Source organism: Molossus molossus, unplaced genomic scaffold, assembly GCF_014108415.1.
Source record: "Molossus molossus isolate mMolMol1 unplaced genomic scaffold, mMolMol1.p scaffold_m16_p_18, whole genome shotgun sequence".
NCBI lineage: Eukaryota > Metazoa > Chordata > Mammalia > Chiroptera > Molossidae > Molossus > Molossus molossus.
In genome coordinates, this window is record NW_023425353.1 from 59,691,897 (window position 1) to 59,712,505 (window position 20,609).

Here is a 20,609-nt window from a genome sequence, read left to right on the forward strand (position 1 = left end):
ACTCCTGACCTTTGTCAAAAATCAGTTGAGCCATTAAGTTTTAAATTTTGGTTTCTACATGTTCACTGTTAGTAGATAGAAATGCAATTGATTTTTTATGTGTTGATCTTATAGCCTCCAAACTTGCTAAACTCATTTATTAGTTCCTGGAGGTTCTTCTTTCTTTGTTTTGTTTTACAGATTCCCTGGGATTATTTCCTCTTTATTCCTTAAAGATAGTTTCATCAGATCTCGAACTCATTTTCAGTTCTTTCAGCTCTTGAAAAATGCCCTGCCTCTTTCTCCTGGCCTCCGTGGCTTCTGATGAGGAATCCACCCCCTGCCCCGAATTGGTGGCCCCTGTAGGGGAAGCGTTGTTTCTCTCTGGCTGCTTTCAAGATTTTCCTCTTTGTCTTTGGTTTTTAGTTTAAGTGTGTGTCTCGGCATGGCTTTCTTTGGGTTTATTCTGTCTGGAGTTTGCTCAGCTCTTGGAAGTTGCTGGTTTGTGTCTTTAGCCAAATTTTAGAAATTTTCGGCCATTGTAACTTCAGCTGCTCTTTCGGTCTTTCCTCTCCGGGGCCCTGCGATGCGGATGCTGGGTTCTTTGCTCTTTTTCTCCACTTCTCACTGTCTCTGTTCTGCAGATGAGGGGTGTGCACCGACTTCATCCTGCCATCTCCCCTCTCCTCCCGAGGCCCTCCAGCCAGTTTCTATTTCTGGTCTTGTTTTTCAGCTCTGCGATTTGCACTTGGTTCTTCTGTATAACTCCCATGTCTCGGCTGAGATGTTCAATTTATAGAAATTGGTTGCAAGAGAATTCATGATGTGTGGTGGAAGCATCACGGGGATGGCGACTTTCACCCCCTGGCAGACCATCCCAACCTGATTCGTCTCAGTGATCCATCCGCTGGTTCTTCCCACGCTCAGTGGTGAGTTTCCTGGTTATTAGTACAACGGTGGCTTTTCACTGTATCCTGGGCACTTTGGCTATTGTGTTAGAAGACTCTGGGTTCTTTTTTTGTTGTTGTTTAAACAAGCAATTGCCCTGCTTAGGTTTAGCATGCAGGTCTGGGCCTACTTTGTGGGCTGAGGGTCCAGTAATGATTTAATTTGTCACATGTTTCTGCTTCTGCTGCCTGAGAGAACACAGGAGGTTTCCCCAGGCCAAGTGCCCAGTGTCACGGTCCTGTGAGAAGACTCATGGGTGATGGATATGTCCTCTATACCTTAATGGTGGTTTCACAGGTGTATTTCCATACATCAAAACGCATCAAATGGCACACTTTACGCATGTGCACTTTAGTGGATGTCACTAATGCCTCAACAAAGCTATTTAAAAACAACATAAGACATCCCTGTTTGCTAGCCATCTAAAGGCCAGTTTCTGTAAAATGGGGAAACTAATACCTAGCTCGTCATTTTGGTGCGAAGATTAAATGAGTGAAAATCAAAGGGATGAAGTGAGATGACATTTTCCTTTGATTCAGCGAGAAGCAGTGGAGTCACGCTGCCCCTCGCTCTCCTCCACCCACGTCCAGTCCTCGGCAGCAGAGGTGACACAGGCCTGGCCGTGACTGGACAGGTGTTGAAATGGGGTGATGGGTACATGGGAGATCAGTAAGCCAGTCTCTCCACTTTTGCATATGTTTGCATTTTCCATAATTAGAATTAAAAAATAAACAGTGGCTCCCCGTTTCCCTGAGGGGGAAAACCAATACTGTACACTCGCACACGGTGCTGTGTGGTTCCCTCACCCTCTCCTCTCTGTCCTCATCTCCTAACCTCCTCACTCACAGCTCCAGCCCCACCGGCCTCCTGCTGTTCCTGGAATGAGCCACGTTCCTGCCCCAGGGCATTTGCTCCAGCTGTTCCCTGCCTGGAATCCTCCTTTCCCATGGATTGAACCTGATCAACTGTAGTCCTTTTAGTGAGTCCATCCTGCCTAGTCCATTTTATTTTATTTATTTATTTATTTTATCCTCACCAGAGAACATTTTTGCACTTATCTTCAGATACAGCAGGACAGAGAGAGGGAGGAAGAAGAGAGAGAGAGAAACATCGATGTGAGAGAGACACATCGAGTGGCTGCCACCCACACGACCCCAAGTGAGGCCAGGGACAAACTGCAATCAAGGTACGTGCCCCTAGTGAGTACTGAGCCCAGGACTCTCTGGTCCGTGGGCCGACGCTCTAACTGCTGAGCCAAACCGGCCAGGGCCTGACTATTCCATTTTAAATGGTTACCACCTCCACCTGTCACTGCCCATGCCCCCTTTCCTGCTGTTTGTCACCATAGCATCATCTGATGTCCTGTGTAACAATTTATTTGTTGTTGTCTTCCCCCTGGCCCCGGCGGAATGTAAGCTCCATGAAGACAGGAATTCTTGCCTGATGGGCTCACCGCTGAATCCTCAGCAGGTTCTCGATGAATGAATGAGCCACATATAAATATGCTAGAGGAATGCCTGGTAGGGAGTGAGCACTGTGGGGGCATCATTATCTAAAAATACATCCAGGAGTCATTTGGTAAATATAATTGTTCAGTCAGCACCTTCTGTCCGGGTCTTTGGAAAATGAGACTATGATTAATGGACCTTTTTTGTGTGTTAATCTGTGGGAAGCAATAAGGTAAGGATGCCCCCGGTACTTGGAGATAGGCAGGGCAGCTCTGACTCCTGGCTGGGCCACTTGTCAGCTGTGTGACTTGCCCAGGTTACCTAGCCTCTCAGAGCCTTGTGTCGCTGACAGTACTTGCTAGAAGTGCCCTGCGGTCCAGGGCTGGGCTGGAAGCCCACCACTTAACTTCCTTGTCCTTTCTGCAAGATGGACAGGGCCAGTTCCAGGACCTTCCCAGGTGCTGTGCCCTCTGGGACCTCCTGGTGGACTGAGCAAGCGATGGTCAGATGCACTGCTCAGGAGGGACAGGCAGGGACATCGCTGAGATCACAAAAGGGGAGGTGACTCAGTCTTGGCCCAGCTGAAGTCCCCTTTCCAGTCCCCCACCCCCCAAGCCTGAGCGTATAAACAAGTGACTCAGAGGAATGATGGGAGAATGCCCCATAACACCAGTGTCCTGGGGGCTAAATTTAACCCACAGCTGCAGCCTCCAGCACTTTGGAAACAAATTAATCTTGGTGGATGAGGCTGATGTGTGTGTGAAGGGGGTTGGAGTGGTCAGAAGTCCAGAGCGGTATGGGCACAGGGACTGGCTGTCCTGGGTCTCTACCCTGATCCCTTAGACTGCAGACAGGGTGCAGGGGCCCCAAAGCCAGACAGGCTCAGGCCAAGCCTAGTGTGGACCAAGACTAATGAACATAGACAGCAAAAGTCTTTTTGAACACTGGAATCCAGAATGTTAAAACCTGGGGATTTAAATGCCTAGAATAGTCAAATTCTAGGAAATTAATTTTCTAGCCTGTCTGACACCTTACAATGTTAAAACCCTGTGACTGTGTACTCTCAGGAACACAGAACCTCAGTGCTTCTGAACCTCAGCAGAGCTGAGCCGAGGCCCTCAGAGTCTAACTCCTCCACCTCTTCACTGGGTAGGAAGGGAAACTGAGGCTCAACAGACATATCTGACCTGCCCCAGGCTCCACAGAAAAATGGCCACCTTGTTTACCTAAAGCACCTTCTTGCTTTCTTGCACAGTTAAAGGAGGATCTCAGAGCTGGGGCAGAAATAATCTTCCCATTTTAAAGGTGGGACAACATGCCCAGCCGGTGTGGCTTAGTGGATTGAGCTCGTCCCATTAATAGAGGTCCTGGTTTGATTCCTGGTCAGGGCACATGCCTGGGCTGCGGGCTCAATCTCCAGTCGGGGTCATGCAGGAGGCAGCCTATCAGTGTTTCTCTCTCACATCAATGTTTCTATCTCTCTCTCCCTTCCTCTCTCTAAAACAAAAAATATATAATAAAAAATAGTGGGACAACTAGGTCCCCAGTGAGTCAATGCCTGCTCAATCAAGTTCACTGAGCACAAAGCCCAGCACACTATCCAGAGGTGGTTGGACTGAGATGTGCTCCAGAGGGGAAGACAGAGGCACCTGATGGAAAGACCTAGAAGGCATGAGTAAGGGAGACTGGAAGGTGGACTCCGATATTTGCCCCTCCCTGATGCAAGGGGCAGAGCTTGGGTCATCCTCTCCCCCAGGGGCACTGCCCAACCAAGGAATGTAGTGGAGGCCACGCTGTGCTCCATTTAGAAATGAGGCAGCAAGGCCCTCCTCTTTCCAGGCAGAAACCCCTCCTGTCCCATGAGCCCCCGAGGCTGGGTCAAGGCTGCTCTGGGAGGGGGCCTTTGCCCAGCTGTCCCCTCTGCGTCATGTGCAAGAAGCCAGGCAGCTCGCCTTACAGGGCCAGGTCCACCTCTATATATAGCCGCACAAAGACAGCTGCCTAGACTGAGCACGACCCAGCAGGAACGCAGGGAGTACAGCGCGGAGGCCCCTGGCACCCTCGGTCGCCGCACCCTCGGCCACCCGCCATGGCGCTGGGCTTGGAGCAGGCAGAGGAGCAGCGGTTGTACCAGCAGACGCTCCTGCAGGACGGGCTCAAGGACATGCTGGACCACGGCAAGTTCCTGGACTGCGTGGTGCGGGTGGGTGAGCGCGAGTTCCCGTGCCACCGCCTGGTGCTGGCCGCCTGCAGTCCCTACTTCCGGGCGCGCTTCCTGGCCGAACCAGAGCGCACGGGCGAGCTGCGCCTGGAGGACGTGTCCCCAGACGTGATGGCCCAGGTGCTGCACTACCTGTACACGTCGGAGATCTCGCTGGACGAGGCGACAGTGCAGGATTTGTTCGCTGCGGCGCACCGCTTCCAGATCCCGTCCATCTTCACCATCTGCGTGTCCTTCCTGCAGAAGCGCCTGTGTCTGTCCAACTGCCTGGCCGTCTTCCGCCTCGGCCTCCTGCTCGACTGCGCGCGCCTGGCCGTGGCCGCCCGCGACTTCATCTGCGCGCGTTTCTCGCTCGTGGCGCGCGACGCCGACTTCCTCGGGCTCTCGGCCGACGAGCTCATCGCTATCATCTCCAGCGACGACCTCAACGTGGAGAAGGAGGAGGCTGTGTTCGAGGCGGTGATGCGGTGGGCGGCCCACGGCGATGCCGAGGCCAAGGCCGAGCGCCAGCGCGCGCTGCCCACCGTCTTCGAGAGCGTGCGCTGTCGCCTGCTGCCGCGCGCCTTCCTGGAGACCCGCGTGGAGCGCCACCCTCTGGTGCGGGCCCAGCCCGAGCTGCTGCGAAAGGTGCAGATGGTGAAGGATGCCCACGAGGGCCGCCTCACCGTGCTGCGCAAGAAGAAGAAGGAGAAGGGGAAAGAGACAGCCGGGGCCAAGGCTGCTGACAAGGGCACAGGCGAAGCCAAGGCAGAGGAGAACGAGGAGGACGAGCGTGTCCTACCTGGCATCCTCAATGACACTCTGCGCTTTGGCATGTTCCTGCAGGACCTCATCTTTATGATCAGTGAGGAGGGCGCCGTGGCCTATGATCCAGGAGCCAATGAGTGTTACTGTGCCTCCCTCTCCACCCAGATCCCCAAGAACCACGTCAGCCTGGTGACTAAGGAGAACCAGGTCTTCGTGGCTGGGGGCCTCTTCTACAACGAGGACAACAAAGAGGACCCCATGAGTGCTTACTTTTTGCAGGTGCCTTGCCAGCCCTGGGAGGGGGTGGCCAGTACTGGGTGCTGGGCGCTGGGGTCAGCCTTGGGGCGCAGGAGAGACCTGTGGCTTCTTGTTGGTGAATGTCATTGGTCTAGGGAGGGATGCAGACCAGGGAGGGTCACTAACAGTCACTTGCCCGAAAGCTGAAGACAGTTATAGACAATGGACAATGAGCTGCATAACTTGGGTATCTCAGTTTCAGGGGATGTTAGCCCCGGGATGGTATGATATGTTGTTGGAGGCTCTAGCCCTGCACAGGGGTTGGGGTCAGGCACAGTGAGAAGGAGGAGCAATGTGAATATAGGGGCTCTGGGCAGGGCCTTTGCATGAGTCCAGGACTGGAGTGTGGAGCAGTGTCCCAGACAAAGGGGTCATCCTGCCTAGTCCTTCCATTATACAGATGAGAAAGCTGAGGCCCAGGAAGGACCAGTAGATGGGTTGCCCAAGTTGCAGTGTGATTGTAGGATCTCAGAGGGCAGAAATGGTTTCCTGGTGACTGGCCACGTAGGTGTGAGCCTTGCCAGTTGGGTGGGATTTGGAGACCTGAAGGGGAGGGCGGTGGGGAATGAGCCCAGTACGTGGTACACTCAGTCAGTGAGCTCAGGGGTGAGAGGGGTGACGGGTAGCTTGATGCCAGGATGAAGCTGGGAGGTGGGGGCAGCTCCACCAGTTACCAGCCAAGGCACAGGTGGGCGCACTGTTCCCTCTGAGCTTCCATTCATAAGTCGGGTATTATTCTCCTGCCTGATAAGGTTGTTTGAAGGTTGAATGGTGGGTCTGAAGTGTTCATCAGCACAGGGCTCAGCCTTCAGAAAACTTTTCAAAAAGATGAGCCCCTAGTATTATTATTACATGACTGTCCAGGTGGACAGGGCGACAGACTTACACCGCAGGTTTTAAGAGGTGAGTGGGAGGGCTGGCTGTGACGGAATGGGGTGGGTGGGGAACAGAGGGGAGGGAGGTGTCTGGGGAAGGGGAAGGGGAAGGGCCAGGGCCGCCCTGGGCCGCCGGATCCCATGGTGATCTCCGGACAGCTGCCAACCCAGGAATGGGGGCGGGGCCTCGGCTGTTCTCAACCTGATAGGAAGGGGGGCGCCGTCTACAGAAACCACCTCTGGCTGCGCTGGCCCCACCTGGAGTCCCGGCCCCTCCGTGACGGGGTGGGGGTGGGGATCCGGGAGGCGGCAGCTGACTGGACACCCGGCCTGCAGTTTGACCACCTGGACTCGGAGTGGCTGGGGATGCCGCCGCTGCCCTCGCCGCGCTGCCTCTTCGGCCTGGGGGAGGCTCTCAACGCCATCTACGTGGTCGGCGGCCGGGAGCTCAAGGACCGCGAAAGCAGCCTGGACTCGGTCATGTGCTACGACAGGCTGTGAGCCCGGGCGGGGGCGGCGGCGGGGCGGGCGGGGATGTGGGCTTGAGCTTGGAGGCAAGGGGGCGGGGGCGGGGGCGGGGGGACGCTGGTCTAGGAACGAGGGTGCGGCCGGGAGCTGGAGCGCCGCTTGCGACAGAGACCAGGTTGGGTAGGTGCGGGCAGGGAGGGCGGGATGGTTGGCAGGTGAGATGGGAGCCAGGAAATGAAGGTCTGAGGAGTTCTGGTAATGTCCGGTGCACCCCCAATACATGGTGGGTGGGTGGATACAAAGACAGAGACTGAGTGTGCTTACCCTCTCCCCTCCCCTCCAGGTCGTTCAAATGGGGTGAATCGGACCCGATGCCTTATGAGGTGTATGGCCACGCGGTGGTCTCCCACATGGACCTTGTCTATGTCATTGGCGGCAAAGGCAGCAACAGGTGAGGCTCAGGACTGGCATGAGTGCAGCGGGAGGGCTGCAGGTTAGACCGCTGTAGGGACTGGGCCAAGGGAAGGCGGTGCTCTGCTCCTGCTTCCTGGTGCCCACTCACTGCCCCCACCCCACAGGAAGTGCCTGAATAAGATGTGCGTCTATGACCCTAAGAAGTTCGAGTGGAAGGAGCTGGCACCCATGCAGACTGCCCGATCACTCTTCGGGGCCACCATCCATGATGGCCGCATTTTTGTGGCTGCTGGGGTCACAGACACAGGGCTGACCAGTTCAGTGGAGGTGTACAGCATCACAGACAACAAGTATGGCCGCTGCCTCCCTGCTTCCTCCCCTCCCTGGGCAGGACAGTGAGGGTCAAGGACTTCACTATAACCCCTGGCTGGGTGGCTTTGGGCCTATGCCGGCCCTCTCGGTGTCAGCCCCAAATAGAAGCACAGCCCCTGTCTGGGATTTTGCAGTTGAGCTTGGGCATCAGCCCAGAAATAGCCCCTCTCCCCTGATCATACTGAGATGGGCTTGCCCTACAAGGTGGGGCAAGGGTTATGGCCAGCCCCGTCTGCAGGGGAGAGCTCCCAGGAGTAGGGTGGGAGATGCCAGGTTCCTCATTCAGAGGCTCACACAAGGCTCTGGCCTGGTACCAGCGATGCAGTGGCGACCAAGCTGCCCTGCCCTGGGAGATCAGGAAGAAAACAGCTGTAGTGGGGGAAGGATGCCCGGGCAAAGGAAAGCAGGTGCCCAGGCAGTGAGCGGAAAGGCAGGCCCGCTGGAGGAAAGGCCACTGCTCAGGCAGGCGGGGCGGTGGGTGAATGGAGGCGGGAGGAGGAACGGGCTGCAGAGGCGGTGAGCGGGGCTGAGGAACCCTATCCCAAGGGCAATGAAATGCCTCTGCTGAGTTTCAAGCTCACATCTGTGTTTCCTCAGCTGCCTCATGACAGCTGGTGTAGAGAAGAGATTAGAAATTTCCCAGGATTCAGGGGTGCAGCTCTAGAGAAAGAAGTGATGGCGGCCTGGAGAGGGGGGACAGGGGGGATGCACTGAGGAAAGACTAGGCCAGGGCTGCTCACATTGCAACATGCACACGCATCTCCTGGAGATCGTGTTAAAGTGCAGATTCGATCTGCAGGTCTGGGGAGGGTCCTGAGAGTACATTTCTAACAACCCCCAGCTGATGCTGATGCTACAGGGCCATGGACCAGACTCTGAGTAGCAAGAGTTTAGGAGACAGAAGGAGAGGATGTAGGGCTTGGTTGGCTGTTGGGGGCGAGGGGGAGAAGTGGAGTGCTAGTGGAATGCCATTTATTGAAGAGCCACTGGGGTTGGGTAGAAAAAGTGAGGGTCTGGTTAGATATGCAGAGTTGAGGTATCTGGGGGTGTCCAGGAGGAGCCCACCAGGGCAGAAAGAGGGCTGAGCTGGGGGGAGATGAGGGACAAGCCCCATCAGGAGAGAGGGAATAATGGGAGAAGCTATGGCCCAAGTCCTGAGGGACGGTAGGGCAGATACATTACCCAGGAAAGAATCTGAGGCCCTGAGGCTGGGCGGCGGGGTGGGGCAGTCACTGGGCTTGCTTAGGCCCCCCCATAATGCACCTCCTCACCCCCCACCCCCCGCCAGGTGGGCATCCTTTGAGGCCTTCCCGCAGGAGCGCAGCTCGCTCAGCCTGGTCAGCCTGGCCGGCACCCTCTATGCCATCGGTGGCTTTGCCACTCTGGAGACTGAGTCCGGGGAGCTGGTCCCCACAGAGCTCAGCGACATCTGGAGGTGAGCGGGGATCATGAGCAAAGCTGATGGCCCACAGCCCCTCGGCGCAGCACCGAGGTGCCTGGCGGACTCTTCCGAGAGCCCTGGGGGGAAGGGACAGCAGCCCGTTCAGCCCTGGATCTCCCCAGTTTGGTTGGGAAGGTCTGGGTCTGCACACATGACACTGTGCCCCACTGTGGGGCCCCAACAGTGTCACAACTGGGAGCTGACCCCAAGCTTAGGGCACAGACCCATGGAAACAGGTCCCAAAATAGAGGGGCGCTGAAGAGGCAGCCAGGCCTTGCCTCTCCTCTCCCTCTTGGATGCTCTCCGGGGAGAGCTGGGGCCAGGGCTGAACCCCAGCTTCGCAGAACCATTGCTTTCCATGGCCGGTCCTTCCTGGGGGTGGAAGGCAGCGGTCTCGGCCACCCCCCTGCCGCAGGCAGCCTCTGGGAGCGCGCTGTGGGGAGAGTGGGGGGCTCCTTGGAGGGCTGAGTAGGGACATTCTACCCCTGAGGGAAGATGTGGACCCCCTGGAGTGTGTGGGCGTTCTCTGGAGGTGGGCCTTGTGGGAGCCCCCTTTCCTGAGCCGGCAATCTCCAGGAGCAGACTTCTCCAGGGCTGGGGTGGGGGTGGGGTAGAGTGGGGACTCCTCAGGGGTGGGCCTGTGCGCCCAGCCCCCCTCCTGCTGGTCCCCCCTGAACTCACTGACCAAGCTCCTCCGTGTCCCACCCCAGATATAACGAGGACGAGAAGAAGTGGGAGGGTGTCCTGCGGGAGATCGCCTACGCCGCGGGCGCCACCTTCCTCCCCGTGCGGCTCAACGTGCTGCGCCTGACCAAGATGTGACAGCCGGGGGGCCTGGACTAAGCACCATCCGGCCCGCGGGCCCACAGGCCCCGGGGCTTCCGGGAGAGGCCAGGGGCCGCCTGGATCTGCCGTGGTGGGTGAGGGCCGAGTGATGGGTGAGGGCCGAGCGGCTGCTTCGGCGGGGAAGGTAATAGCTGCCCTGTCCTAGCCTTGGGGCAGGGACTAGGGACGTTAGGCCTCTCCAGTGTCTCCATACCCACCCTGTTCTTGGTCCTTGAGCTAGAGCCACAGGGGTGGACCCCAGGCTGCATCCTGGCCCTGCCCCAGCCTGGCTGCGTGTACCAGCAAGTCCCCCACGGGGCCCAGCCTGGCTGTCAGAGGGGAGGGTCCCATCACGTGCTTTCTGCAGCCGATAAGTCTCCTTCCGTGAGAATAAAGTGCCTTCTGAGCAAGCAGCTCAGGGTCTGGCAGCAGGTGCTCCAAGTCAGCGATCAGCTGGTTTGAAGATCCGGGCCTTTCGGGTGCCCCGGGTTGATGGTCTCTGCCCTCCACGTGGGTGTCTCCCCCACACTCTGAGTGCGCCAAGAACTCGACCCTCTCCCTGAGGCCCAGAGCTCCCAGTCCCTCGTCCAGCTTAGACAAGGAACCAGGAGGCTGCTGGGGGAAAGGGAGGGACCAGCCCAACAGTGGTAGAAAAGTCTTTTATTCCCAGTCAGGCCCCATGTGGCCTGGCCTGGCCTGGGCCCAGGAGTGGCTGGGCAGAGCCGCCCTGCCCCCTCCCACCTACTCCGGCTTCAGTTTGTCCTGCTTCTGCTCCTCCTCTAGCGCCAGGGTCCGCTCTCGCTCCTTCACCAGCTGGACACCACAGTAGGTGACAAACAGGACGGCCAGTGTGGTCTGGGGAAACCCTGTGGCGGGAAGAGGTCATCGGTGCCTGGGAGCAGCGCCCCACTTGGTGACTCTTCTGTTGCCATGCCTCTCCCCCTGGGGAACTAGGGTGAGGGGGGCAGGTCCAGAGGTCACAGTCCTGGAGGTGCTGCCTGGCACGGTGTGGACCCCACGCTGCTTCCCTCACCTGTGAGCAGCAGGCGCCGGGCCACCAGCTCCGTGAACTCCAGGCTGTTCAGGCTCACAAGGTTGTACATGATGATGGCCCAGAAGTTCATGGCCCCAAAGACGGCCCGGACCCTGCGGGACATCTGCTCCGACAGGGAGGCCTGGCCGGTCCCGGAAAGTGTTGTCAGTGCCGCAAGAGGCCCGGGGGGAAGAGGACACGGAGGTCAGAGGCTCTGCTCACGTGGTCACTGAGGTCCTGGGGATAGGCCCGTGTCTCTGAGAGTCCCCCGGTCACTCTCCCTCGTTGTTAAAGACGGGGAAACTGAGGTCTGGAGAGAGGGCAGCACCTGGCCTGCGGAGCCAGGCCCGGGTGTCCCATGCCCCACAGAAGGTCGGGAGGGCCATCCTCCTGGGAACCAGGAGGGGGGTGGTGAGAGTTCTGGGCTGGGGACCACGTGTGGCTGGACGCCTTCAGAGAGCAACGGCGCTCCACCCCCTGGGCTCACCTCAATGCGTGCTAGGGGCCCCCACTCTGCCAGCTTCTGCACCCACAGCTCGAAGTTGAGGCCGAAGCAGTTAAGGACTGACCACAGGTAGACAATATCACAAGGCCCGAGCCACAGAGTGGTGATGGCAAATGTGGCCACCGAGGCCACCAGCTCTGGGACCACCGCGGAGTGCTCCCCACCAATGTGGTCATACACGTACCTGTGGGAAAGGGCAGACGGTGGGCCAAGAACACCACGGGACAGCCCTCCTCCATGCTATCCTCTGGGCACATTCTACGCGCCTGACCTCCGTGGCTCCTCTTCCTCTACCCCCTTTGGAAGGCGGAGGGCTCAGCCCGGAGCTGCAGCTCATTCAGTCCCGAGTGCTCTCAGCCACACCCGCAGCTTGGAAAACTGTCTCCCTGCGATGAGCCCCACATCTGCGTCTGTAGCCCAGCCCCCCTCCCGACTCGTCTAGCCAGCTGTCACCAGACATCTCGCTGGAGTGACAGGTTCCCCCGTCCCTACCCAGACCCACTTCATCCCCATCAGTTAGTGACACGACCCCCAGGAGCCTCAGTGCCACCTTGGATTCTCAACTCCCATCTCCACCCACATCCAAGCCAGCAAACCGGCTCCGCTCAGCCCCGACCACTGCTCGCCACCGTCCTGGAGATCACTGCACCTCTCTTAGTGGTCTCCCCGCTTCTGCCTTCGCCCCCGCCCTCTGGTCCCCACACGGCAGCCAGAGGCGTCCTTGAGGAGTGTAACTGGGGTCACATCACTTCTACAAGCAAACCTCCCAACGCCCTCCACCCCCATTACAGTGAAAATAAACTCAACTTCCTTACTGAGCCCTCTGGCTTCTGCCTGCCTCCTTGACCTCGTCACCACCACTCTGGCCTCGATGGCCTTTCTGTCCCTCAGGCACAGCTGTTCCTGCCTTAAGGTCTTTGCACCTGCTGTCCCTTCTGTCTCCAGTGACCTTCCCCACATTCCCTATCACTCAAGGCTCAGTTCAAATCTCTCACAGCGGTCTGCCAGGCCCTGTGGCCGGCTTCCGTCCTACTCCACCATGTGTTTTTCACACTGCCTACCACTCTCTAAAATTATTTGTTTGTTACCTGTTTGTGGTCTGTTTCTCCCCACTAGACTGTAAGCGCCATGAGTTCGGGGACTTTGCCATGCTCACTGCTGTATCCCCAGTGCCTAGAACAGTGCCTGGCACATAGTAGGTGCTTAATAAATATTTGTTCAATGAGTTCAGTAGAAGACCCATTGAGTAACGTCCTTGACCTCATTCCCGATGGTTCCTTTTCCACTCCATCTCAGCCGCCCACTGCATGGCCACACCCCAACTTTGCCACCACCTGAAATGTCGCTCATTCCTAATTCCCATTCTCCACCCGGCCCCTGCTGGCCTGGTCTCCCAGCTCCAGTTCTCCAATCTCTTTGACCCCCACCCTTCCTCATCTTGGGACCCCTTCCTTTTTTTTTTTTTTTTTGGTACGTGCCCCTAGGGGGAACCGAACCTGGGACTCTCTAGTCCACAGGCAGATGCTCCAACAGCTGAGCCAAACTGGCCAGGGCTTGGGACCCCTTCTCAACATGTTTCTGTTCAGAGTCATCACTATAGTAACCTAAATCCCCTGACTGCTCTCTCCTTCCTTCTCTGCTTTGGGGGAGCTCCCTCCTCACCTGCGCCCAAGGGCGAGAATCTCACCTTCACATATTAGACTCCGCAACCCACTCTCTGCAACCCCACCTGGGCTGGCAGCCAGGTTTTCTCGAGTCAGCTGGTCCCCGGCTCTGCAGTGCATACGCCACCCTTATCTCCCCTTGCCAAGTGTGAGTGGGTGTGGGGGGATCCAGGCAGGAGGGTGGAGGACACACAGATGCTCCCTCCCTCCCTGCCCTCAACCCTGCCTCTCTCAGCTAATGACCTTGCCTCCTACTTCATGGAGAAACCCGGAGCCTTCAGGGGGAACCCCACCCCCTTCTACATGAACCTGCACCCTTCCGCATCCCACTGGCTTCTCATCCTCCTCCCTGACCCGAAGCCAGGCCTCTGCTGATTCCGTCTCCTCCCTCCTCAGGGACCTCACTCCATCAGCCAGTCCTCTGTCCTGCATCACCAGCTTGGTCCTCTCTGTGGAATAATCCCCAGCGCCCAAGCGCGTTCCACTGTGTCTTGTCTGTAAAACACCCCACAGCTCCGTCGGCCACTGCTCTTCTTCCCCGTCAGTGCCCGGCTTCTTCCAGGAGTCGTCCGTGCAAGGTTCCCTACAGTCCCTCAGTCCCTCCTCGGTCCTCACCTGTCCCCGCCTCTCCAGTGAAGGGCTGAACACCCCAGGCCCAACGCTCAGTCTCCAGCTTCCTTGACCCAGCAGCACCTGACCCAGGTGTCCCCACACACCTGGAGGGTCTGCCCTGGTTCCAGGAAGTCACATGGCCTTGGCTTCTCTGCGGCTCCTGTACCACCTGTCAGTCTTTCCTGCTCCGTCTTCCCCCCACAGAGCTCCTCTGGTCTGCTCTCGGCTACCCCTTCGTTACTCCTCTCCCCCGCCCTCTCGCCTCAGGACCCCAAGGCCAGAAGACCACCCACTCCCATAATGCTCAGAGTTCCATCCTCCTCCAGACCTCTCTGACCCCCTCCCCGAATTTCCACAAGTGTGTCTCCCAGATTCCAACCAGACATTTCTCAGCTGAACCCCGTTCTGGAAACCACCCGGCAACCCTCCCAGGCTGCAGATGAGATCTGGGAGCATCTCCCTCATTTCCTGATGCCTGCAATCCAAGGCCAAGGCCTGTCCGGCGTCCTGATGTGTCTCTACCCCGAGTGTGTCTCTTACTTCAGGCCCCGCCCAACAACTAACCTTTGTCCTCAGCTAGCCCTCTGCTGTGACCTCCTCATTGCCCATCTCGCGTTCTCTGGGCCACAGGTGATCTTTTAAGACATGGAGCAGCCTCTGCACTGCCTGCTCGAACCCCTGGCGCCATAACCGTGACCATCCCCCACCCCACGCCACTCACTTGCAAAGCCAGTCGTTGATGCCACGGTCAAAGTGCCTGCGGGGGGAGGGCGGCTGAGTGTGAGCTCACCGGGAGCAGGGCTCCTGGGACCCAGGGGAGGAGGCCCAGGGAAGGAGGGGACCCTGGGGCGTGTCCCCCATCCCCGCACTCACGTTTCCGAGAAGACGTAGAGCGCCGTGATGCACTTGGGGGGCTGGGGCGGGTCCAGGTGGTCCAGGCGCGCCACGGTGCTGACCACCCCAAAGAGGACGGCCGCCTTCACCCAGTCGTACACCAGGTTGGAGTAGGCCAGGCCCGCTGGGGACAGCGTGCTGTCACTGCCTGGGGGGTCGCACTGGCCCCCCCCAGACACCCAAATCTAGGGGGACTCTTCCAGGTCCTGAGGGAGGTCCTGCTGCCCAGATTGCTCCCGGGGGCATCCCGCTCCCCACTTCTTGGGCCCTGGCCGCCCCAGGGAGACCCCATCCCGCTGTGGAGGTCAGCCTGAGGCCCCAGCAGGAGGAAGGGACTCTGTCCGACACGAGTCTGGCTTCACAGGACAGAGTGAACAAGTCCCACACATTTCAAGGAGCAGGCCCCCGCCCCCGCACCTCACCTAGGTGCCTCCCCGGAGCCACACTGCGGGGCACCGAGGTCTGCCTTCCCGGGGTGGCCCAGACCCATCCCCGCGCTGGGCCCCGGGCACCCACCGAGGGCACTGTCCGGAAGGCGGTTGGCGTACTTGAGGTCACTGGGGATGGTGAGGATGTAGAAGAAGTGAAAGAAGATGTCCACAGCCATGATGGCCACCACGCTGAGGCCCGCCTGGGCCCGGATGTGCCAGAGCTCGCCCTCCCGCCTCACCGGCTCCGCCTGGCTCACCTGCGGGGTGCCGAGTGCGGGAATGGGGGTCACCAGCTGCTGGGGGGAAGCACCCCAGGAGGGTTCACAGCCTGCTAGGGGAGTCTCATTTGAGCAGGAGAGTCTGTGTGGGAGGAGACACATCCCCATCTTGTGATCCCTGTCCTGGGGTCTGAGGAAGGGGTCATGCCGGAGGACAGGCGCCACTGTCTGGGAGGCAGTCAGCCCAGCTCTGGGCGCCCCCAGCGGGTCCCCTCACCTGGGCATGGAAGCGATCAAAGGTCATGATGGGCCCGAAGAAGAAGAAGGGCAGGTAGAAGTTGTACTTGAGCAAGTCCGCGAGGGAGTAGCGGCGATCGGGGTGGGCGCAGCTCTCCAGGGCGAAGCTGGTGCAGCGCAGCACCGTGAAGCCGCTGCCCCCCTGGAACAGCACCTCTTGAAGATCAAAAGTGCCTGTTACAAACCCGTTCTGGATGGGAGAGAACAGGCCGCCGCTCACCAGGTGCCCCTCGTCTCTGGGAAGCCCGCCCAGCTTCCCGCAGGGCTGGTCCTGCCCCCTCCTCCCTGCAGATGCAGTCAACGTGGGCCACTCAGGCCCCTTCATGGTGAGTGCTGGCGTAGAGCAGGGAATGAGCTGGACACGTCCCTGCTGCGTGGAGGTGACCACCTTGCAGACAAGGCACACTCCATGGTCAAAGGCTGGGAGATAGCGGGAAAGTGAAGGGCAGGCTCGGGGAGACTTGGGAGGGAAAGGCTTCGGACAGGGTGAGAGGTGTTTGAGGTCCTATCCCTGTACCCTCTCCCCTGCCCCTCCCTGTCGCACACCTGCCAGGAGATTAGGGGGTCCAGCTTGAAGGAGGCAAGGCTGGCCATGCCGAGGCTGAGACAGAGCCAGGGCTGACCCAGGAGTGAGGCCACATAGAGGCTGACACAGTGGCCGAGCAGCAGCAGAAGGTACCAAGGGCCCATCGTGCCCACCACGGCCAGGGCCCCGTACACAGCATACATCCAGGAGCGGAGCTGTGGGCAGGGAGAAGGCTTCATTCACCTAGGCACACACACGGGGTGGGACCCGGCATGGAGCTCCCGACCCTCATTGCTGAGGAGGAGCTGGTGGGGGAGGCTGGGATGGCTCATGCTCACCTGGGGGGTGACCATTGTGCAGAGTTTAGCAAACAGCACATGTCCGGAGAGGATGAAGATGATGACGTTGCGGAAGGAGGTGAACCACATCACCCACTCGAAGTCAGCTACATCCTGGGGTGGCCGGGAAGGTTAGGGTGGGGCAGGGGGCAGGACGGGCGGGCACTCAGGCTGGTGGATCCCAGCACCGCCCAGCCCTGCATCCTCCTTATGCCTTAGAGCAGAGACAGCGGCGGGCCCTGCCTTCCCCTCTGAGGGAAGTGCCAGGCAGGGAGACAGAGAGGAATGAGGGGCACCGTGCGGGCCGCCCTGTCCCATGAAGCCCCCCTGTCCCCAGCACACTGCCCGACGGGAAACATGACTGCGCTGCTCCTGGGAAGAATGGGGCTGGAGGCCTCTGCTAAGACAGGTCTCCATTGTTTCCTGCATGAGCAGGGTCTGGTGCTGGAGCTCAAACCAGAGACCTTCCCGTTCTGAGCCCCCTGAACCTCTGGAACAGGGGAGCATCGGGACAGGTGTGGGATCAGAGATGTGCCCGGGGGCAGGGACCCTGGGGTGTGCAGGACCTACCATCTTCCGACCAATGTACTCCCAGCCGGGGCGCACAGACTCCTGGAAGGCCTTCCTGTGGGCCCCATCTGAGAACAGAGCGCGGCCTCAGGGGGGGACCGTCCCACGGCTCTCAGGCCTGCACGAGGGGACCCCACCTGGGGAAGTCTGTTCTCTCTGCCTCTCTTCTCTGAGGCTCACTGTGTGTCTGGGCCCAGGTCTCCCTAGGTGTCTGAGTCTCTCTCTCTCTGCGCCTCTGTGTCCAGGTCTCCGTCAGAGTCCCTGCACCTGTGTCTCCCTGTGCCTGTACCTGGCTCAGCCCAGTCCCCCCGGCTGAGACTCCTCTGGGTCTGGAGCCTCTAAGTTGCTGGCTTTGCTAGTCGGAACTCCGAGGACCCCAGGAAAAGGCCCCGCTCCCCTGCCCAGGAGCCCAGCTGTTACCTTGTGAAGCCTCCAGGAGGCCCCGGCCCGCGTAGGCCAGGGCCCCGCTCAGCACCAAGGAGTACAGGCCCAGCTCGGCTGCCGGCAGTGCCGTGGTGACGCCCATAGCCTGGATGCAGCTGGCGGAGACAGGTGGGTGAGGGCCCCACTGACCCCCCAGCCCTGCCCGGCCCCGCCTTATGGCCCCCACTGAGGTGGTGAGGACCCCATTCTTGAGAATGCCCCTCTTGCCTCTTCAGGGTCTTATGCCATCATTCTCCCCTCTCCTCACTCCCAACGCCCCCCAGCCCCCCACCCCCCACCCCAGCTGCTGCTCTAGCTCCTGCCTTAAGCTCTCGAACCGAACCGCAGTCTCCACCCGCAGCCGGCCTTCCTCACCTTCTCTCACTTCCCATACCTTGCGGGTGGGCTGGTCCCCACCTTCTGCTCAAACTGCTTCTGCCACGGCTCAGGGGCCCTTCATGTGGAGAAGCCCCATGGGCATCCCCTGAAACATGTTTCTGGCCCTCAGGGTCCCCACCCCCTCAGTAAGCCTCCCTCAGATCCTGACAAAGCCCCACTCCCTCCCTGCCCCCTTCTCTGACTTCCACCCACTCCCGAGTTGCCTTTACTTGCTGTGACCTCCCCAGGTCAGGCCCCCAGCACCAAGCCTCTAGCCTCTTACTGACCCTTTCCCCCAGCCTGCTATGTCCCTGGTCCCTGCCTGTGTCCGTGGCCACAGGGGCCCACTCTCACTGTTCTGTGCATTCAAGCCCCGGATGCTGGCTGGAGGCTGTGCTATTTGAAGAGCTGCCTTGGGGTAGCAGGAGTGGGGCCGGCGGCACCCGGGAGGGCCTGGCTGCTGTCCAAGGTGCTGACCAGTGTCAGGCTCAGGGTGAGCCTAGCTACTCCCTTCCACCAGCGGCTGGTGTGTCCCCAGGAGCTCTGCTGGGCCATCGCTGGGACCTCAGCTAGCACCCATTCCCTTCCTATCTGGTTCCAGCCTGGCCGGGACCTTCTCAAGGGCCCCAAGAGTAACAGACTCAGGGCCCACATTAAAGGAAGGGACGTCTTGGTGTCCCCTTGGCTGGGCTGGGACCAAGAGGTAGCAAGTGTCTCCCACCCCAGATCCCCTCCCAGATCTCCCTCACCAAGTCCGAAAACAGCTCTCCTAGGCCCCCGGTGTGGACATTCTCCCTGTCACACAGATGGAGGGGTCGTGGAGCAGAGAGACGCAGGGACTGTCAAGGTCACACAGCAAAACAAATGGGTGTTTTCAGCAAGTGTTCCCAGTGAACCCCTCTGAGGTCACAAACAGGAAAGGCCATTGCTGCCCCTTCCCAAACCAGGGGTTGCTGCACGGCCGGCCTGAGGGCTGAGCGGCCTCCTCGCCGGCCAGTGGGGGTAGGGAGGCCCCAAGGATCAGGTTAATGGAGCAGGAGCTTGAAACCGGAGCACCGTGAAGAGCCTGCGAAATAGCTTTGTCAGCTGCCTCCCACTCGCCACTTTCCAATTTTAGCTCCCCGTGGCCGGTGCGGGTGTCCCCAGTGAGGCCTCTGTGAGCAGGGCCAGGGCTGGCCCCCAGCCTGGGACCTCTCCCGATAGACCCCCAGACCTGGGCCAGCTTGTGGACACAGGAGTCCCCCCAGTCCCCCGGTCCTGTTGGCCTCAGGTGTACACCTGGGGTAAAAGCCCACCTTGGGACCTGAGGTCCAAGATGGGGAGCCTGGGGTGGGCTCTGAAGGCTCAAGGATCCCAGAGTGGCTGCATCCCCGACTGGCACTGACCTTGAGGAGGCTGTGAGGGACCCTGGCACACTGCCCACCTCGGGGCTCCGGGGTCCTGCGTCCGATCGTTTGTCCGTCCGACCAGTTGGGCTCTGGGGCCACGGTGGGGTGTGTCCAGCCCTAGGGTCCCCACCCCCTGGAGGCTATGAGCGGTGAGTGGTGACAGCAGGAGAAGGGGGAGGAGGAGGGCAGGGAGGAGGTGGCCTTCCTGGAGCGGAGCTGAGCGGAGTGGAGCAGAGCCGAGAGCGCAGAGCTGCTGGCCACAGGGAGCTGCAGGGAGGATCTCGGGGGGGGGGTGGCTGACGGGGGTGGGAAGGGGTGGCCAGTGGCTCCGACAGGGACATCTGGGCCTCACTTAACCTGCCTCTCCTGTTCATAGAGCCTGTGCCTCCCTGTCACTGCCAGCTAGAACTCTCCTCTTCCGGGAAGCCTTCCGGGTGGTCCCTGCTGGTTCCCCACCTGTGCTCCCTGCTCCCACCACAGACACACACACACACACACACACACACACACGCACGTACACACACACATGCACGTGCACACACACACACGCACGCACATACACACACAGGCACATTCTTGCACACTCAGCTCCATGAATTCCAGCCTGCATCTTTACAAGTGAACCCCAAGGGGTGACCCAGGCAGACCGTCCAGCCCCCTGCCCTGGTCCATTTCACTATGCCAAAGTCCTGGCTGGACAGGCCTCAGGCGTGGGGGAGGATTGACGTGCCCAGTGGGATTGGAACGGGCATGAGACATGTGGCTGCGGGGTCCCCCATACTCCAGCCCTGTCCTACGGAGAGCTGCCCAGGTGGAGGGGTGCTGGTAGGGTCACTTGCCCAGGCTTGAGTGGGTACTTGGAGTGGCTGGCATCCTCTCCATGGCAGGGTGGAGGCAAAGTTTCTAACCAACTGGGACTTTTCGGGGGGGGGGGCTCACTCTGGGAAGGTGCAGCCAAGGCCTCAGCCAGCCTACCTGAAGGGGCCACTCTGAGAAGACAGGTACCTCCGATGGTCCCGCACTGGGACAGGAGCCTCAGAGTCTAGGGGGAACTATCCCTGTATGTGCGCGGGGGCCAGGGCTTAGGGTCTGGGGTTAGAAGTTGCTGTGACTGTAATCACAGCACAGATCCTGGAGCCTCTGCTGATCCCAACCCCAGCCATAGGCTCAGGTACAACTGAGGAAGAAGGGGCTGCCCCCTACCTCCCGCGGGGGCAGTTCCAGGGCCCCGAGCAAGGCCTGGGAAGGGGAGCGAGGCAATGAGCTTTCTCCCAAGCACGCAGACACGCTGGCCCAG

General features: G+C 59.5%; 2 protein-coding genes across 2 annotated transcripts; one reads left to right on the forward strand and one right to left on the reverse strand.

Moving 5' to 3' along the window:
- Positions 1–4,397: 4,397 nt before the first annotated feature.
- Positions 4,398–10,051, forward strand: KLHL40 (kelch like family member 40). Its single transcript, XM_036267332.1, has 6 exons — positions 4,398–5,622; positions 6,852–7,012; positions 7,327–7,434; positions 7,562–7,747; positions 9,058–9,204; positions 9,921–10,051. Exons 1-6 carry the CDS (start codon positions 4,465–4,467, stop codon positions 10,030–10,032), a joined length of 1,872 nt encoding a protein of 623 aa, XP_036123225.1. The 5' UTR covers positions 4,398–4,464; the 3' UTR covers positions 10,033–10,051.
- A 628-nt stretch (positions 10,052–10,679) lies between these two features.
- On the reverse strand, positions 10,680–19,514 carry HHATL (hedgehog acyltransferase like). The gene is made up of 12 exons (XM_036267333.1): positions 19,310–19,514; positions 17,544–17,662; positions 17,124–17,191; positions 16,554–16,667; positions 16,236–16,430; positions 15,670–15,879; positions 15,260–15,431; positions 14,723–14,867; positions 14,571–14,606; positions 11,556–11,757; positions 11,069–11,210; positions 10,680–10,901 (listed from the first exon to the last, which is right to left on the reverse strand). Exons 2-12 carry the CDS (start codon positions 17,647–17,649, stop codon positions 10,777–10,779), a joined length of 1,515 nt encoding a protein of 504 aa, XP_036123226.1. The 5' UTR covers positions 17,650–17,662; positions 19,310–19,514; the 3' UTR covers positions 10,680–10,776.
- Between the last annotated feature and the right edge of the window lie 1,095 nt (positions 19,515–20,609).

What these genes read in the sequence shown, in the direction of transcription:
- KLHL40 (XM_036267332.1), top strand. Translation starts at nt 4,465, where the DNA reads ATGGCGCTGGGCTTGGAGCAGGCAGAGGAGCAGCGGTTGTACCAGCAG. An exon ending in GGCGGCAAAGGCAGCAACAG is followed by an intron (nt 7,435 to 7,561) that starts GTGAGGCTCAGG and finishes CCCACCCCACAG; the next exon opens with GAAGTGCCTGAATAAGATGT. An exon ending in GAGCTCAGCGACATCTGGAG is followed by an intron (nt 9,205 to 9,920) that starts GTGAGCGGGGAT and finishes GTCCCACCCCAG; the next exon opens with ATATAACGAGGACGAGAAGA.
- HHATL (XM_036267333.1), bottom strand. Translation starts at nt 17,649, where the DNA reads ATGGGCGTCACCACGGCACTGCCGGCAGCCGAGCTGGGCCTGTACTCC. An exon ending in GCACAATGGTCACCCCCCAG is followed by an intron (nt 16,431 to 16,553) that starts GTGAGCATGAGC and finishes CCCTGCCCACAG; the next exon opens with CTCCGCTCCTGGATGTATGC. An exon ending in CTCTACGTCTTCTCGGAAAC is followed by an intron (nt 14,607 to 14,722) that starts GTGAGTGCGGGG and finishes CTCCCCCCGCAG; the next exon opens with GCACTTTGACCGTGGCATCA.